This window comes from Sorex fumeus, unplaced genomic scaffold, assembly GCF_029834395.1.
Source record: "Sorex fumeus unplaced genomic scaffold, SorFum_2.1 ptg000098l, whole genome shotgun sequence".
In the NCBI taxonomy this organism is placed as follows: domain Eukaryota; kingdom Metazoa; phylum Chordata; class Mammalia; order Eulipotyphla; family Soricidae; genus Sorex; species Sorex fumeus.
The window spans coordinates 36211278-36230963 of NW_026606155.1; the positions used below are offsets into that span (position 1 = coordinate 36211278).

Here is a 19686-nt window from a genome sequence, read left to right on the forward strand (position 1 = left end):
CTTTTTTGGGTTACACCCAGCGATGCTCAGGGGTTACTCCTGGCTCATGCACTCAGTAATTACTATTCTGGCAGTGCTCGGGGGACCATATGGGATGCGGGGAATCGAACCTGTATTGGCCATGTTGGCTGTGTGCAAGGCAAACGCCCTACCCGCTGTGCTATCGCTCTAGCCGCAGCTTCAGTAACTTTAAATCTGTATACAGTCTTAAGTTTCTCAATGCTAAGCATATCAAGTAGTTATTAAACCTTGGAGGTTCTTAAACTTTCCACTTGATAGGGAATTGGTGATGCTACTTAAAAACAAACAAAAACCTGGGTTCTGGGGGCTGAACCCAGGGTTTTACACAGATGAGGCATATTGCTGAGCTACATTCTCAGCCTTGGAACTTCCAAATGTGTCCACATTAGTGAAATAAAAATTGTTCTTTGCCTCACATAAACCCACTTTAGGTTAAAGAAAAGGAATAGAGTATTGGAGGGATCAAATACGTCTCTCCTCTGTCAGATGCACATTTTCCCCTGAGATGATTTTTGGTGGTGGAGAAACTGGGTGGAACTAAAGACATGAAAGTAAATGTAATGGTTCAGAAAATTTAAGGTTTGATATTTCCCCCTATTTCTATTACACGAGTAAGGAGAGGCTGCTAAAATCTCAGGGCTGGGATGGAGATGTTACTGGCGCCCGCTTGAGTAAATTGATGAACAATGGGATGACAGTGATTTCTATTAGTATACTAAGGGAAACTGAGGATCTATATGGTTCTGTACATAGCAGCACATGCATATATGTGCAAGTGAACAATGGGCCAATTTGTGAGCTTGGGTATAAAATTTGCTGATTTTTATAAGTTTCTATTCTTTTTTTAAGGACTCTCCATAGTTTTCCACAGAGGCCAAACCAGATAGTTCGACCAATAGTGAGTTGAGGGTTCCTTTCCATCATATTCCTGCCAACATTGGTTTTCTTTTTGATACATGCCATTCTCTCTGGTGTAAGATGGTATCTGTTGTTTAAATTAAATTTCTCTGATAAGTGATAATGAATGCTTTTTCATATGTCTACTGACCAACTGTATGAATTCTTCGGGGAAATGTTTATTCATCTTCCCCATCCCCCCCAGGTTCTAATTATACGTATGTATACATATGTATTTTAAAGCACTGTGATTTACAGTACTGTTAATGGTAGGGTTTCATACATACAATTTCTAATACCACAACCACCATCAGAGTGTCTGCTTCCCACCCCCATTTTACCAGTGTCCCCTTCCAATGACCCTCCCCACCGCACTGGTGTCCTGCTGTTGGTAACCTCAAGTTCACCAGGACTCTGGTTCTCACCATTTTTAAAAAATGGTTTTTTTTTAATCTGTCACTGTGTATTGCCATATTGCCTCTTCATTGTACTGTCTACAAATATTCTCTTCCATTCAATAGTGTTTTTATTTTAGATGGAGTTTTTCTGCCATGTGAAACCTTTTTAATTTGAAATAGAATGATCTATTTTTGTTATCTTTGCTAATGGATTCAAATCACTGAAGATACTTATGAGATCTGTGTCCTGGGATGTTCTGCCTGTGTCTCCCATATGACCCAGTGATTCCACTTCTTGACACCTCCCCCCAAAACACAAAATCATTAGTTCCAAAAGATATATTGCATACTACAATCACTGCAGCACTTAGTACAAAAGCCAGGATATGAAAATATCCAACGGCAGATGAGTGCATAAAGAAGTTGTAGTATATGTACACAATGGAGTTCTCTGCAGTATAAAATGAAATCTTGCAGTTTGCTACAACTTGATATAACTGGAGAGTATTACATTAAGCAAAATTAAGTCAGAGGGAGGACAAAGATCAGATGATATCACTCATCTGTAGTACAGGAAAAAACGAAGCAAGGAAATAACAGTACGGAACAGTGACAAAGCCTTGGCTTTGGGATTACAACACAGATTATCAAGCACCAGAGTAAGGGCAGGGAATGGGAGAACTAAAGGTGATAGAAGTAGTGGTGGAGTATCTGAGGCACTTTGGTCAAGGTGGGGTATAGTAAATTTGGACATCAATACTATAAATGTTATGCTATTATTGGGGGTTTTGGGTCAAAGCTGGCAGTGTTTATGGTTTACATTTGGCTCTGTGCTCAGGGATCACGCTTGGAGGAATATCTAGGGTGATAAGGAATGACCCAGTCAGAATCAAGGAAGGCAAGCTCTTTAACCCCTGCACTATCTCACTAGTCCCACATTAATACTACTGTAGCCATGTTACCTAAACTAGACTTTGAAAAAGTTATAAAAAATAATCTAAAAAAATAAAAATTTTCTGCCATGTAAAAGGGTCTCTAGGTAAATGCCAGCTTTCAGAAAACAAAATAGCCTTTAGATACCATCAGAATCCAGTGACTAGATGAAAATGACGCTGGTTATAGGAATATCATAAATACATTTCAAAGATCAGAAGGATTAAAAAAAGAAGTTTGGGCACTCTATTAATCACAGGACAATTTTTTTTTTTTGCAGTTTCAGTTCAAATTTAGTTAATGGTAAAAATGGTATCGGTGAAATCTTTAGAAAATATTTATAATACACAGTCCTTATTCAGTACAAGTGATACTTTCCAAATTTGTAGTATTACAAAAATAAATTCTTCAAAATTAAAAAAGGATTTGATCCTAGAAAATAATTTTTTCAAATATTCACTGAAACAATAATTGAAAAATTTGAAGTTGAATAATTTCACCTATAGGCCCAATGAAACTACATATTACATATAAAATTATATAAGAAGTTTATAGGAAGAGGTAGCACATGGTAAACTCTGGACACACTTAATGCTGTCAGAGAATGATACCCTTCTTGGTCCCGTATGTATGTATGTATCAGGTTAATAAACAACTTGCAAAATTTCAACTTGATGGTAGAGAGAACAAAAATGAAAATGCTGTTTCAATAACTGGAGAAAGCATATACATACAACCAATGAATTCATTTCTTTATTGCATATTGCTATTAAAAATGTACAGTCTTATAACACATACAACATTTTTTCTTTGTACTCTAACAACAGTCTTGCACCTAAAGACTAAGTGGTTCCAACTACTAAGCTAATAAGATACAAGACATAAAATTAAGTTTACAAATTATAATGCTTTTTCTTTTTTGGCATTAATTTAAAAACACAAAAAAACCTTGAAAATACACACCCAAGAGAGAAAAGTGGCTACTTACACCAGCACCAATCTAAAAAAGTAGATTTTTCTTCAACAATGGCACATAGAATTACCTGCACACAGTTTTTGGGGAAAGAAACCAAACATGGAAATGGTAAGGGAGGCCCACCAGGATTATCAAATCAAAATGAGGAAGCTTGCCAAGGGCACAGGGACATGCTACCTGCCTGCTCCTATGTGGGACTCCGTTTGTCTATTCCTTAAACCGTGAAACAGAGCCACGTTCTAAATAGTTTCAACATTGAGCCAGACCAAAATTTCTCCTGCTATAAATAGAAAAGAATATACATAGAGGCACTTTAGTTAAGTAAGGACTAGACCAACCATCAGCATATCCCACTCCTCATCTCCACATCTTTTCAAGCTGTATCTGGCTGCATGTTATCCATGGAGATTTACAGACCTTGGTAACTAGGGGTAGGGGAAGCACAGTCTCTGCTGGGTGTTTGTGACTGCTCTTGGCTTGAATCATTTTCTTCCGTACATTGTGCAGACAGTCACTAAGTTTGCAATGAGGGGGGAAAATGTAAAACCACAGCTCTTGACAACTCTTAGAGCACTATTTCACAGCTTTCACATAGCACAGAGACCATGCCATCTGTACTAAGCATTAGAGTCTATACAAATGAGTTTTAAATAGCACAATTCCTATGCAGCGCACACATTGGAATTCTATTCCCCGTATGATCCCCATTAGAACTCAAGCTCCTTGGGGGCAGGGACTGTCTTGCTTACTTACCACTGAAACCCTACTATGCCTGGGACATAGTAGATGTTTAATAAATATTTGTTAATTGACTGAAAAACTCAATTTAATAATGGTCTAGTGCAACAGGATAAACTACTCTCTCCACAGGAAACCAAACCACAATATGATTGATGGAAAGAAAAGAGAGAAACTTCATCCTCCCCAACTACAAATAAATAAAGCCAAAAAAAAAAAAAGACAAAGAAAAGCAACAGTTAACAGTCCTCTTTATATATCATATAATTTAAGGATATTAAGAGTTGGTAAGTTAATGGTAAGCATCTATATTTTCTTTTCTAATGTTCATTGTTTTTATTCATTTCTCCCTGAGAGCTTTATCTTTTGGACTGAAATTTTACAGGTAGCTTTACTGACACACAATTTTAAATGACAACATATAAACAGCAAACTGCTTCAAACAGGCTTAAGAGATAAATAGATCTTGGCATCTCTGTGGTGTTGTCAACATTTTGTGCATTCACTAAATGTCCTTAAGTTCAGACCTATATTTACAGAAGATGCAGCTTGTCCTATAAAACAAAATACAAAAAAGGCACCCCATTAAAAAAATGTTTTAAATGTTTATCCCATCAGAGAACTCCTCTTTTTAGGTCTTGGGTGGAATTTTTTATTTTTACATGTTTCTACAGCTATTTTGTTAGAATAACAAACACATTCTGGCAATCTCTGTTCTTTGACAAGAACAGAGACTGCATTTAGATAAATAGTGTTCTTTCCGAAAGTAATGTAAAGAAATCATCAAGAGCGCTCAGCGGAAAACTCAAAGCAATAGGAAAAAAGTTTATGTCCAAGTTTTAAATATATAAAAGAATTCTGGCTGACATTCTACATAATTCAGATTGTGTGCAGAGTTCTCAATACACATTTACACACTGAATCCCCACACCCATGTCAGAACTTCATAGCTGATTCTGCCAACTACCGATGTGATGTCTCCAGCACCACACTCAGCTATCAAAACCCATTTATCTTCTGTACGTTTCCAACACCAGCTCTACCAATGAAAAGAATTTAAAAGCATACCAAGCTTGGAAACCATATAATATTTCTCAGATTTTTTTTTCTTTTTCTTTTACTCTAGGGAATGTCTCTGTCATCTCTTTCAGGAGATAGTATTGTGCTTCTGAACAGACATGGTGTTCAGGGACAGAAAATGAACCACACTCAATATGAATGCATACATGAAAGGCTTCTGAGCACATACATTAACATAGACTTTTTTTTTAACCTTACATATAGGTCTCCAGACAAAATCCAGACTTCTATATACACTTTTTTTAATATATATATACATATACACATACATTTACATATACATACATTCACGCATTCACTCACAGAAAAAAAGAAAAAATTGCCACTGTGCGAAATTACAAGGCAGTGTAATGAAAAGTTCTATTCACTTCAAAGGGGCTGCTAATGAGTTTTCTAAAAAAGTATTCAGGGAAAATTAGAAATTCAGTTTGGTGACTGGTCTCTCCCGACTGCTGTCTGTCATCTGGTTGGTGATACGCTTGCGGTTCCGTTTCAGTTTAGAAAGGTCTTTGTCAAACACTTCTCCTGAGCGTAAAGCTGAAACTAGATCATCAAATTCTCCACCTTCTTCACTGTTTTCTTTCGCTTTCCTCATTTTACGCTCCCTTTCACGTTGTTCTTTGAGCTGCAAATAAAAAGCATCCTCTTAGAGAGAAGGATCAAACGCTGAGTTTGGGTTTTAGGGAAGATGGTGAGGCAGTGGATGGCTACATGCTTTAAATCCCAGGAGTTATGGGCACCTATAGCTCCTTGCTCCCTTCAATATCATGAGAGTGGTAACTGGGACTTAGGTCTCACTGGAGGAGGAATGGACAATTAAGAGAAATGACCATGCTTTGCCAGTGGAACCTATACCAACTCACACCACTTAGAGAACCTAGGTAAACTTTTAGTTAAAAAAAGAAAGTGAGGGCGGTAAAGAGGGAATTCACATTTTCATTTAGGAAACAAAAAGCTATCATATTAAATGCCCCTCCCCCCCCAATGTTGGCTTCTCTTTTGCTACAAAGAGAGGAAATCATCAGAGTGCACTACTTTAATCAAAGGCTCAGCCTGTAGTCACTGGATCTGGATACTGCTACAGAAGAGTTTTGGATCAGGGATGTGGCTCAGCGGTTGAGCACAGCAAGTCCCAGGGTTCAATCCTCATCATCACAAAAAGGAATTTTGATTATTAAAACAGCAAATAAATACATATTATAGAAAATTTAGATAATTCAAATAATAAGTAAGAGAAGGGTTATTGGCTTAATTTTACTACTAAGAGATGGAATATGTGCATCTTTTGAGGATATAGTCTACTGTTTGATTTTCTATGTTAATATTACAAAAACAAAATAATTATTTTTATTAAATGATTTTGACATTTTGTAAAATGTTAAATTCATTTTTTAAGCTTCCTTGAATTCTTAACTATTCTTTAAAGACACAACTCTGGGCTACCACATAGTACTGCCTTGCATATAGCCATCAAGCAATCCCTAGCACTACATAAGGTCCCCTTGTTTGGTAGGAGTGATTCCTGAGTGCAGGGTCAGTAAGACCTGAGCACCACTGGGTGCAACGCCCCAAAAAACAATCCCCCCTAAAAGAGAAACAACTTTTAAGGCCTGTGAAAAGATTCCACTATGTAGCTATTAGATCATTTAGAACAATTTTCTTTTGGTAAACAATAGGTTGCTTCCAAGTTGAGGCTATTAAGATCTCTGCTCTCTTTGTACAGATTTTCTCTAGAATAATTTCTAGGAAATGAAATATTAGATCAAAGAGTGTGGATTTTTTTTTAAGCTTTGGATATATACTGCCAAGTTGCTCAAGAGAAACTTTATACCCATTGAAGTGCCCAGTAGCATCCTAGAGAGTACTTTGATCTCTCTCTCTCTTTTTTTGGCTACCAAACCAGAATGAATATTGTTTAAAGACTAAGCTCATCAATAGAACTTCTAGGAGGTAGACCTGACTGATGAATTGTCCTCTTACCTGAGCTTCCATGCGGGCTCGGCGCTCTTCTTCCTCCTTCTTCTTTCTCATGTTTTCATTCTCTTGTTTGGCTTCTGACACAGCTTGAAGGAACTGATCAAAAATGCCAAAGAACTCATCGGGCTGTATTTTGTTAGCCTCTTCCCCAAAGTGTTTTACAGCTTTAGTAAACTGGAAAAAAAAATTTGAGAAGTTCAGTTCAGTTCCTTGATAAGGTAAGAATATCTCAAGAATAATGAAGGCTTACAGTGAAATAAATACAACTCCTTAGATTTTAGTGAATGTAGATGTGTCTCTCTGAGTATGCCTACCAACTCCTAAAGTGAAATGGTCGGTCAGGACTCCTTGACTTTAGACATGATTCTTCTAGACTTCACTTCAACTTAGTGTCAACAATTACCTCCCATGACTTGTATTAACCAAACTGTAGCAAAAAAAAAAAAAAAAAAAAAATATATAGTAGGACAGAGCATTTAAGATTTAAAACTAAGAGAAAACTCAGCAGGAAGAAGATTTGTCTTGTTAACTTTTCTTTTTCGTGTTCCTAGAATGAACAGACGCCACTGGGCTATACTTGTAAGTGACAGGGACAAATGGAGACGTTACTGGTGCCCGCTCGAGCAAATTGATGATTAATGGAACGTCAAGTGATCAAGTGATCAACTTTTCTCTAAAATAGCTTAATATCATTTTTTGGTGCGTATGGTCACTATAAAAAGCAAATGGGATTCAGTAGTTGTTTTTCTTAATCCTATATAATAATGCCAAATTATTAATTAATAATGCTGATTCTCAATTAGAAAACAACAGCTGATTATGGACTATTCAATGTAACCAATAATTCATGACTGAAATATATTTTACTCTAAAAATTTATTTTAGAATTAAAACTTTGGAAAACAAAATGCAAGACACAATGCAAATCAAATCTTTCAATGATATTTTATTTTTCATTATTTTAATGAAAATCTTTTAAAACAACTAAATATCATTTAGTTGTTTTAAAAAGGTAAGGTAAAGGCCCTCCCGTTGATCGTCGATTTGCTCGAGCGGGCCCAGTAACATCTCCATTGGAGACTTTGTTGTTACTGTGTCTGGCATATCCAATACTCTCGGTAGCTTGCCGGGCTCTCCGAGAGGGGCGGAGGAATCGAACTTGGGTCGGCCATGTTGGCCGCTTGTAAGGCGAACGCCCTACCCACTGTGCTATCGCTCCAGCCCTTAATTGTTTTTAAAAGGAGAACTAAAAAATAAAGTACCATACATAAAGTGTTGTCTATGGTATTATATATAGTTTAAAAATATATTATATATAGATATATAAAATGGTGCTACAGTATTTTCCATTTTAATCATTTCTTTTTTTGTTGTTTTTTTTTTTCTTTAAATTTTTTATTAGTGAAACACCATGAGGTACAGTTGTAGACTTAAAAATTTTTGTGCTTGGGTTTTGATTATACAATGATCGAATACCCATCCTTCCACTAGTGCCCATTCTCCACCACCACCAGTCCCAGTATCCCTCCCACCCCCCCATCCTCCCCATCCCACCCTACCTCTGTGGCAGGGCATTCCTTTCATTCTAATCATTTCTATGATTTGTTCTGCAGGTGGTTATCTTCATAACTCAGTAAAGTACTGAGTCTTTCAGATTTTCAGGAGTCTCAGCATTATTATGATAGTCAAATATTTAATACTAGTCAAACTGTTAGAATATTTCTTTAAGGATCTAATGCTCACATTCATAAATCACTATGGATAGTGTCCCTTAGCTTCAAAGTCAAATGACTCTTCAATCCTTCCATGCCCAATCAGCTAATTAACATTTTTCAGATCTTAACTTTCTTCATATTTCAACTATGAAGTGTCTGTATAGTCTTTATTCCCATGTTTCTGCTTTTATTTCTCTTGCATTTTTGTCTTTACATATTGTTGTTTTTCTAATACTTCAATAACATTTTGGTAGATATTCTCTAATATTAAGGTAGACATTTATTCTCTGCTATTTAAGTATTCAATAATAACTACTTAAAGAAATTGTTGCACATATTTATTATTAAATAACTGATCAAGTTATATGTATTTTATAACATTTCCTAAATGATTATTTCCTATCTTTAAATTTATAACAAAAACTTTCTTCCATTCCCTTTCCCTTTCCTTTCCCTTTCTGCTGGTCACAGCCAGAAGTGCTGAGGTCCTGGCTTGGCTCTGTACTCAGGAGAGACCCCTGGCAGTGACAGACCTTCACATGGACCATCATCTGGATTAGGAGATTTGGTCTGAGGATGGCAGCATGCAAAGCAAGTGCCTTAACCCCTGAAAGACCTCTCCAACCTTGCACATTTATTTATTTTTTTATTTTTACTGCAGAGCAGCTCATAATGTTTTACTTATTTGGAAATATTCTGTTAGAAACCAGAGCTCTTTAGGGAAAAACCCAACATTCTTTACACGCTACCCAGCATTCCCACTCACTAAATGGTTTTATAAGCTAATTTCTAAAAGTTCTGGCATGAACAAAACAGCAATAGACAGTTCTTAACTGAGTTCCTAAAACATTCAAGTTCATGCACTTCAAGTCATTCTGAATGATCTTTTTATCTAGGAATTCTAGTGATGATGAAGTCATGTATATTTTAGTCTTAGAAATCTGAAGTAAACTAGCCCCAGACTAAAGTTCCCACACTAAGGAAAAAAAAAATAAAAAAGAAAGAAAAAAAAGGAGGCTTTATGTGAATGTGCATTTAAACCCCAAATTACCAATTGAATTAATTTTTATGAACTGTTTGGACCCTTAATGAGGTAGGGACTATAATGGCTGGCTTGAGATCCAGGTGGAGTCGCTTCCCTTACAAAATGTGGGTTCGACCACAACACCCAATAAGAGAGAGAGAACAAAGGGGAATGCCCTGCCACAGAGGCAGGGTGGGATGGGGGAATGGGGGGTGGGAGGGATACTGGGATCCGTGGTGGTGGGAAATGGGCACTGGTGGAGGGATGGGTATTTGATCATTGTATAATTGAAACTCAAGCACAAAAATTTGTAAGTCTACAACTGTACCTCATGATGTCTCACTAATAAAAAAAACAAAACAAAAAAAATGCGGGTTCGAAAGCACAGTGAGTACATAATACACTGGTGCTCAGGGCCTCCCACCATGGAGGCTGCTGGTACTTGTTGACTGCGGCAATCACCGGCTAGCAAAGGGCAGCTCTCTCCCAGCAGTCAACTGAACAGGTATTGTCCTCCCACCTCCTTCATGAAGCTGGAGATTAGCCCATGTACCTTGGTTCTCGTCTCTCCTTTCTTTTGCATTGTTGTGAGTGGGAGGAGGTGGTGATGGTGGGGAGTCATATTTGGTTGAAGTATTTGCACATTTGGCTCTGGTATTCACTGGGGGTTTTATATTGCAATTGTGGGGACTCCAAAGGACTGAGCTGCCAGATCTATGCTCAGGACATGTGAGCAGTACCAGTACTCTTGGATTCAAGTTTGCAGGGAAGGGCAGGGGCTAGTCATGGAGTGATTAGTTGCTAGTTGCCCTTGGTCCCTAGCTAACACACCTAGCAAATACTACTGCTGAATTTTAACCAGTTTGTGTATAATACATGTACATAAGTAATCATTCATATTTATAACTAAACAGCTGACAACAGGAAAAGGACAGCCACTATTCAAGTTTTAAAGCAAAAGAGCATTGTGGGTGGGTGAGAGGTGGATGGTATCAGAGACTGTAATTGGGTGAGCTAGGGATTGAATATTTGCAAAAAATGAGAAGAAATGAGAGAAAATGCATACATGCATATGATTATGTCCATATTTAGGGAGAGGAAAAAAATTGAGAGAAGTGGAGAGGAAGACCTTTTCCTCTACATAAAAAAAAAAAATTAAATAGCAAATATCCTAAAAAAAGAAATGTCTTATTGGAAAATATGTCTGTTGCAGTGAGCCTGTGGATTATAATGCATCTCATTTGATAAGTTATCCTGGGATTTCAAAAGGGGACATCCCATCACCTGAGTACCATCTCAGGTGAGTGGATTATTTATAGGTACCGAGGCATGTGGCTTTGGTCATCCCTGAGCTCATGTTTTATTCTGCCTCTGGTTTTCATAAGGCACTTTTCTCTGATTCCCAGAAGTAACTTTGATTCAGTATCAACCAGGAAAAACTTATCACAGTACTTATGGTTTACATCATGCAGATATGTCAGAGTACTGGGTGTTTCCAATTGATCCCCATTGAAGAAACCAAAATGCTCTTAGAGTCTATTATTTGAAAGTAGCAGCCCAGTTAACAAAACTCAGGTGCAGAGTGGACATTTACCAGATCTTTAGCTTCTGCTAGAAGATCTTCAACCTCGGAGAAGCTGAAGCTGGCCACTGTGATGAACTGGCTGACAACAGACACAAACTTATCTCCAGGTTGTGGATTCTGAGACTTCTGATATTCCAGCTCCTTGACACAGGAAATGAATAATGTCAACATGAGTTTCACAGACAGACATACCTAGTTTATTTTTCTTATGCCTTAAATGGAATAAATCAGCATGGCAAACACATCGAGATTAGTCCTTAAACATTTTGTAATAGTCTAGCTCCCTTACCCTTCCATCCACTACACCTAATTCATGCCCACATGTACATACATATCTGAAAAACCAGCAATTTAATCAACAACCAAAGAAATTTTTCTTATACTGTCTTTAGAAAGCAGGTTAGAATTTTGATAAAATAGAAGTGAAATAAATAATGGAGAGCAAATTGATTTAAAAGGATGTGTGGCTGAAAGCAAGAAAGTCTGACTATAGATAGTCTGTGCTGAGAATTCTGGTGTTCCAATTTTTTTCTTCTTTTCCCTTATGCCAAGTCTAATTACTTCCTCAACTATGATATCTGGGTCAGTAGAATTTTAACTATAGCCTTTGGCACCATTAACAGCTACATTTTTTCTTTTTCTCTATACTCTTGTTTTTGTGAGGAGGCCAGTAGGAGTATTAATCTCTTGTTAATTATCTGTATCTATTAATTAGATGAACACACGGCTGACTCAAATATAATTCCATTAATTAATCTCAGCCATTGCCACATATATTTTCTTATTTAATCCCATTATACCTCTATAAGTGAGGCACTGTACACACACTTAAATCAGATTTAGAAGGCTTTAATTCTTTGCTCAAAGTCAAATAACTGGTAAGTGACAGAGTCAGAATTTTCACTCGGGTTTGCCTGATTTCAGAGTCTTAGCACCAGTAATGCCAGACACAGTAACAACAAAGTCTCCAATGGAGACGTTACTGGGCCCGCTCGAGCAAATCGATGATCAACGGGAGGGCCTTTACTTTTTTTTAACTCGAGCACCAGTAATGCTATGTATCACTTAACTTACCTAAGTCTAGGTTTTTCTCTCCTCTCTCTCCTCTCTTTCTCTCTCCCCCCACTCCCTCTGTTTTTGGGCAATATCTGGTAGTAGTCAGGGTTTACTCCTGGCTCTGTGCTCAGGTATCACTTCTGTTGAGTTTTGGGTAACTGTATCTGGTGCTAGGAATTTGAACTGGAGTTTGACTGCATACAGGGCAAGCACCTTACCTACTTCACTATCTCTCTGGTACTTTGGTTATTTATTTATTTATTTATTTATTTATTTATTTATTTTTTGCAACTTCTTTGGCAGAGCACTAACAGCAAGGAATGAGCAGATCATGGACTAAGGGTTCTGATTCAGACTCAACTCTACTAGTGTGGTTTTTTTTTTCTTTCTTTTTTTGTTATTGCTATCATCACAGACACACCCAGCAGTTCAGGGAGATATAGTGGGGAAGCACATGGTGCTGTGATTAAAGCCAGGGCCTTGAATGACATAAGTCACATCTCCAGACCCATGGCTTGATTCTTCTTATGCTAAGTGGCCTGGGTCTCAATTTCTTCACTGATAGAGGGAAGACAATTATCTACACCATGAAAATCGAATGCTAGTGTAAGGAGACACATCAATTGTGGGGCTTGCTCTGACTGGAAGAAATCACCAGAACACTAGTATTTTGGCCTAAAAATGAGTATCTCTAGGGTAGGGTTAGCGGGGGTAGGTGAAAGGGGAAGATAGAAATATGAAAGCAACTTCAAAGTGTTTGATTGAAGTATAAAATCAGGAGAATATCATCTTTAATACTTTTAAACAATGGAAGTGATAACTGCAAAACACTTAGGATGCATAAATACTTGGGTAGGTGAAGATCTTCCCGGTAATATTTGCTTTAAATCTGTATCTTTTTTTTTTTTTTTTTTTTTTTGCTTTTTAAGCCATACTCGGCAATGCACAGAGGTTATTCCTGGCTTTGCACTCAGGAATTACTCCTGGCGGTGCTCAGGGGACCATATGGGATGCTGGGAATCATGCCTGCATGCCTGGGTCCTCTGCATGCAGGGCAAACGCCCTACCCCCTATGCTATGGCTCCAGCCCCAAAGTCTATATCTTATCATTTGAACTGTTAAGAAGGGGAAGGCGCTCCTGTAATCCCTTTCTGGGAACTTGTCCTGCTCTCCACCCCCACCCCCCCATTCCTGAACTCACCAAGTTCTCCTATTCCTCAATCCACATCTTTCCTATTTGCTCAACTTCACCACAACTTCTTTCTCAGACACAGCTCAAAGTTTACTTCTTCCAGGAGAGAAATGTCCTCTAATATCTCCAATCTCACCAAGCTTTGGATGGATGAACCTAAATCCACTGTCCTCCTCAAGGCACCCTGGCTCTCACTGTGCTTATCTGGACATGGCCAGGCTGAGCCATGGTGAGTGCTCACCGGTTGGAATTTTTTCTGCCACTGCAACACCAGGAGGGCAGGTTTCTGAATTCCCCTGACCTCCTCTCTTGAGAACCGACACCACACAAGTACCTGCTCAATAAATACTTCCCAAAGGCTCAGTTCACAGAAACAGAAGTCTTGCTGGATGACCAAAAGTAAACACTGCTTCTTAAACACTGAACATCGAGGGCATTCTTGAGCCCAATCCATGTTGAGGAGTCCTGCCTCAAAGGCAGAAAACAGAGGGGAACTTCTGGTCCTATTTCCTAGCTCTGACACCAGCAGCTCCCCAGGACATCCTGTTGCTTGTATTCCAGCCGCCAGGCCAAACACAGCTGCCTTTGTGTCTTCCTTGTTGTTTTTATTGTTTTTCTTTTTTTAATCAATGTTTATTCCCCACACCAAGGCAACCAGCAACTCATCTGCTGGAATTTACAAGCACTAGGGCTAGTAAAGAGAAAGTAGGAATTAGAATAAAAAACAAATACTCACCGTTTCAACTGCTTTCAAGCCACTTCTCAGGGTGCCTATTTCCTTGTCCAGCTCGGTCATGCTGTGACAGTAGCAACATTTCAGTTACCAATTTGGGATTTACACGTAGTAAATATAAGACAGGTTTAAAGATGCTATGCTTGGAGGTCCAACTAGCTTATTATTTTGAAGTTTAAAATTCCCTTCAAAATAACCAAATTCAAAATGACTAAACAGTAAGTATTGGGGAGGGTATGGAGAAAAATGAATCAGTGGGAATGTAAAAAGGTGTAACCTCTAGAAAAATGGTATGGCAATTCTTAACAAACTAAAACCAGAAACACTGTATGATTCAGCAATGCTGCTCCCATATATTACCCACTGAATATAAAACACTGATTTGAAATGTATCTGTACCCCTATGTTCATAGCAGCATTATTCACAACAGCCAAGATATGGAAGACACCTAAATGCTATAACAACATGACTAAAAAAGGGGCTATGACATATGAGTATAATGGAATACTACTCAGCGAAAAAGAAAGATGATCTTCTTTCATGACAACATAAATGGAATTTGAGGAGGTAATGCTAAACAAAGTATGTCAGAAGCAAAAAGATAGTTGCTGAATATTAAGACACAAGAAAAGAGGCATTAAGACAAATGCACTTTAAAATGAAAAAATTTGGGTTATGGAATTGTATTTTTGTTTTCCAGCCAGCAAATATGTCTTATAGGTTTAAACTTATGATCATCATCATCATCACTGCCCTCCCGTTATTCATCGATTTGCTCGAGCGGGCCCAGTAACGTCTCCATTGTGAGACTTCTTGTTACTGTGTTTGGCATATTGAATACTCTTGGTAGCTTGCCAGGCTCTCCAAGATGGGTAGAGGAAACGAACCAGACTATAAAGATCTCCCATCTATACAAAGTAGTTTGTGCTTTAATCTTGCCCAAACCATACTTAAGCAAATGACTCTAGGTGGAAATAAGTTTGAGACATTTTGCTTGAACAAATAAAAGGAACTGGCTTATTCATGATCACGTTTATAAGCTGCTCTATATCATTAGTTCACTGCTTTTCACTAAAGCTCTGATAATGAGTGTTATGAGGTGACGGCTTAAATTTCAATGAAATGTAGTTTTTCTTAGAGTTGTAATAACTGATTTTCATTTCCACTGCCTTAGAGAGGGGAAAAAAAATTAGCTGATCATCATACATTTTGAATTCACTGCAAAAAGATGCAGTTTAAATATGTTTAAAAATGAGCTTGGGGTGTAGGGGGTGCAGGAGGCAGTGGGTGAGAGAGAGAGAATTGCTGAAGAAAAATTGCCTACTCCTCATCTCTGAGAAGTGGTGCGAAGTTTGTGGTGAAAGTTTGGCAACTTGCCATTTTATTTTTAGTTTCTTCATTTGCATAAAGGCTGCTTTCCATTAAAAGACTATAGCTGCTTTCTGGACGTATGCAGATGGGAAAAGAACTAGCAAATGCTCTTACCTTGAGGTATTTTATTTGCTTAGCCACATACCTTCATTTATGCAAGTATTTTAGAACTGCCTTTTAAAAGGACTAGTAAAATCACATTCCTTTCCTATCCACTAGTAACTAAAAAAATTAGGCTTTGCAAAGTTAAAAATTGCACTCCAAGGGGCTGGAGCAATAGTATAGCAGGTAGGGTGTTGGCTGTACTGCTGACCAGAGTTTGATTCCCAGGATCCCAGATGGTCTGAGCATCGCCACGAGTAATTCCTGAGTGCAGAGCCAGGAATAACTCCTAAGCATTGCCAAATGTGACCCCAAAATCCAAAAATAAAACCCCCAAAACAAAAACAAACAAAAAACCACTCCAAGGGCACTGAACACGTTGTCACCGGTGCTGCAATCTGTGTTAATTAACTCACCAGTGGTATGTACTGGGGTCAATGTACTACATTTAGATTGCAAATTGTGGGATCATTCAAATAATTTGGTTATGATTAAACGTGATGCTACACATTGTAGGGGAAAGCAAACAGAGGACTTTCTAATGCAGTATTAACTGTGGCAGTGCCTCAAGCAGACTCCAAGTGATTTTTTAAAAAAACTCAATTAATCATAAACACTTACTTTACTTTTGCTGCTTGAGGAATGTCCCGCAATTCTTCATTTAGGCTGAGAACCTTGGGGTACTTATTTTCCACAATAGTTATGAGATAGTGCAAAAGTGTGATGTTCCTATGATTAAAAAAGAGCATTCAACATAGTTAATACCTCCACATTCTGATTGGGATAAACTCAAGTACTTGAACTCATACAAATACATTCATTTCAAACTCTGGAGGTTTCTGTTAGGTAGGGCTTTGTAAGGGAAGTGGGGGAAAGGGAACAGCTATGGAAGCTTACTGTGAATATCAACCAGCAGGAAGCACACATTCCCTGAAAAGGACATGCGGGGGCTAAGAGTTCTTCTTTGGCCCAGACTGAGCATTCTTCAGAATCTGGGTCATGTGGTGGTGACGGTGCTGAAGGTGAATCACTGCCAAAGGAGACCAGCTTTTCAATGCATCCACCCCGGGCGAGGCCTGCTCCTTAAGCTTAGGGCGAGCAGGGTGTGGTGGGTGTCTAATCCACCAAGAGACAGCTCTGGCCTCAAATCTAAAAGTTCAGAGTAGCAGCTCACTCATGGTAATTATTGAGAATTGTCATCCAAGGTTTCTTCCAACTCTACTAATTTCTGTACCTTGCATCTGACTCATTTGTTTTGCTGCTGCTGTGCATAATGATCAGAAAGCCAGAAGGCCCTGATTTCATGCCTGGTCTTAGAACTGGCCAGGACTAAGCCATCATGGGTGTGATATGCTTGCAGCCAAGAATCCACTTTCTAATTTTAGCAACACTTCAGTTCCTAACTGCATACCCCAGTTCCCTCTTTGGTGCTGATGGGGCTGAACCCTGACTGACCTGGGTTGAAAAAGCAGTCATCTGATAACACTGTCTTGTTTGGCCAAATTGTGGGCGTTCGGTCCCTTGTCCTCAACGCCACCCCACCGCATATTACAATTACCTGGACCCCAGATGCCTGGGCCAACTGGAGATTCATTTCTTTGGAATGAGGTGGGGCCAGGTCTGGGTATTTTTTAAAAAAACTTCATGGTGAGTTTAACATACAGCCAGAGTCAAGAACCACTGGTTTACTTAAAGTAACAAGAGGGTAAAAATACATTTAAAAAAAAAAACCCAAAACACTCCCATAACTTAGTTTGCTTACCACCTAATCACAACAGTCCCATCCACTTCCAGCTACACTGAAACAGAGTTGTAGAAATATTCACTTCTACAGTAATAAAAACCATTTCTGATTACTCATGTGGTGTCAAAGAAGTCCATGCAATTTTACTCCTCTAAGTGAACATTTTAAAACCATTTTCATGATTTTTCTGCTCTCGATAATTAAGAAAGCTCAGCAGAGTAAAGCGGGACCAATAATTTCTGCCACTATACTGCAGATGTCCCACTGCCTCATCTACTTGAATTCTGTTGTCCTAGGAAGCAACATGCCTGTTCACTTGCCCATTGCTGAAGGAGCAGCAGGAGAGAGGCTATGCCAGCTTCCCTCACAGGAAAGAGTGTTGCTTTTTTTTTTGTTTTGTATTTTAGAGAAATGTTTTGTTTTTTACAGTATGATACATATATATATATATATATAATATAAATCTTTTGTTATACATACAAGCTTTTCTTAGAGTAGGATGACTTATAATCAGGTCAGAATATCCAAATTTATTTGCTATCCACGTATCACCTCATTTGGCATGTGAATTCTTTTTTTTTTTTAATTGTAGGAGTACTGCTATTTATTCAGCCACTGATTAGGCTGACTGAATTGGGTATGAACTCCACCTGACATGCGAATTCTTGAAGAAAAAATAAAATCGTCACACACTTGATTATTTGATCATTACAAGAAACAAGGCATATCAAGGAGTGAACGTAGCCCTCCTGCTCATACGTTTTCAGATCAAGCAAAATTAATTCATCGAAACAGGTGCCTTGGCGGGCACTCTAGAAGGCAATATGGGTTTATAAGACACAGGTGCAGCATTGGGCAGTGGGAGAGGGAGGGTCATAGGAAACTAGAGCCAGGAAACCCGTGGTGTACCTGTCAAGGCCACCAGTACATTTTCACATCTCAGTAGCTCTAACAAGACTCAGTTCACTGAACACACAGGGCTGTGCACTTTCTAGGATGCATTTTAATGAGTCTTGAAATGAGCAGCTGAATACCAACAGCTAAAATGCATTGATACATCTTAATTTTTCCACACAGCTGGCAGCCTCAATGTATTAGGGAAAATATAATCTACAAACATAGCAAACTTTACTTTTTATCATCAGTTTTGTTCTTATCTAGAACAGTTCTATGAAGGGGTAAAGACTAAAAGGATCCTGAGAAGACTTCCTATGTTCTTACAGTGTTTCTTGTTTGTTTTTATTTTAGGGCCACACCTTGCGGTGTTCAAGGAACCATATGTGACGCTAGGGATTAAACAGGGATTAAACAGAGTTAGCTCCATGAAAGGCAAGTGACTTACCCACTGTACTACCTCTGGTCTCCCTGATCTTTCTTGATCTGGGTACTGGTTATCCAGATGTATTAAATTTGTGAGAATTCATCAAGCTTCACATTTATGATGAGTGAACCTTAGTATATTCTACTATAATCGTTTTACTAAAAGAATTCCATAGCATAAAATTTACACTAAGTGATACTCCTGTGGATAGAAAATGGATGGATAAATGGCCAAGAGGCACTTGGGGATACCTGTGGTTGTGACACTGGAGAGGATTGTGTTGGAGAAACAATGAGAATGATGAGAAGGAGAGAACAAACCTGAAGTTGCAACAGAGGTCCAGGAGCGCAACTTAAGGTCTGAGTGAACCACCTTGATCCTCTGAGTTTTGGATGATCCCATACTTACTTGTCAATACTAGACTTTGTGTCAGCAATCTTGTTCAGGCTGGCTATCTTGAATCCATATGCATTGCCTCTCTGGCCTTTATTCATGTAATTTCCAAAAGCCAATACCACTTCTAGCAACTGCTTTAGGGCACTGCTTCTAAACACTTCTTCAGAGCCAGAACGAATTGCTTCACAACAAAATACACAAAAACACTATTATTATAACCAAGCCTTTTCAGCGATACCCATTCTATACCTATACACCTGAAACAACTTGCTCCAAAGACTCAGGAGACAGCTTCACAATCCTATTGCCAGTCCCTTTCTTGACTGACTCATAAATGTTAAGCAGGTACAAATACAAAGAACAACCAATTAATGCCCCGAATTCTTTTGCAAATACTGTTTTGGCCTGATGTGTCAGATCAACAGG

The 19686-nt window shown here is 38.4% G+C and overlaps 1 protein-coding gene across 2 annotated transcripts in view; it reads right to left on the minus strand.

Moving 5' to 3' along the window:
• Nucleotides 1-2978: 2978 nt before the first annotated feature.
• DAAM1 (dishevelled associated activator of morphogenesis 1) overlaps nt 2979-19686 on the minus strand; it is a 188262-nt gene continuing 171554 nt past the window's right edge. For both annotated transcript variants that reach the window (XM_056133324.1, XM_056133323.1), the window contains 6 exons: nt 19273-19441; nt 16421-16528; nt 14329-14389; nt 11354-11485; nt 7024-7194; nt 2979-5668 (listed from right to left, as the gene is read on the minus strand). In XM_056133324.1, the coding sequence (XP_055989299.1) occupies nt 5459-5668; nt 7024-7194; nt 11354-11485; nt 14329-14389; nt 16421-16528; nt 19273-19441 (851 nt within the window). In that variant the 3' untranslated portion in view covers nt 2979-5458. The remainder of the gene's footprint in view (nt 5669-7023; nt 7195-11353; nt 11486-14328; nt 14390-16420; nt 16529-19272; nt 19442-19686) is intronic.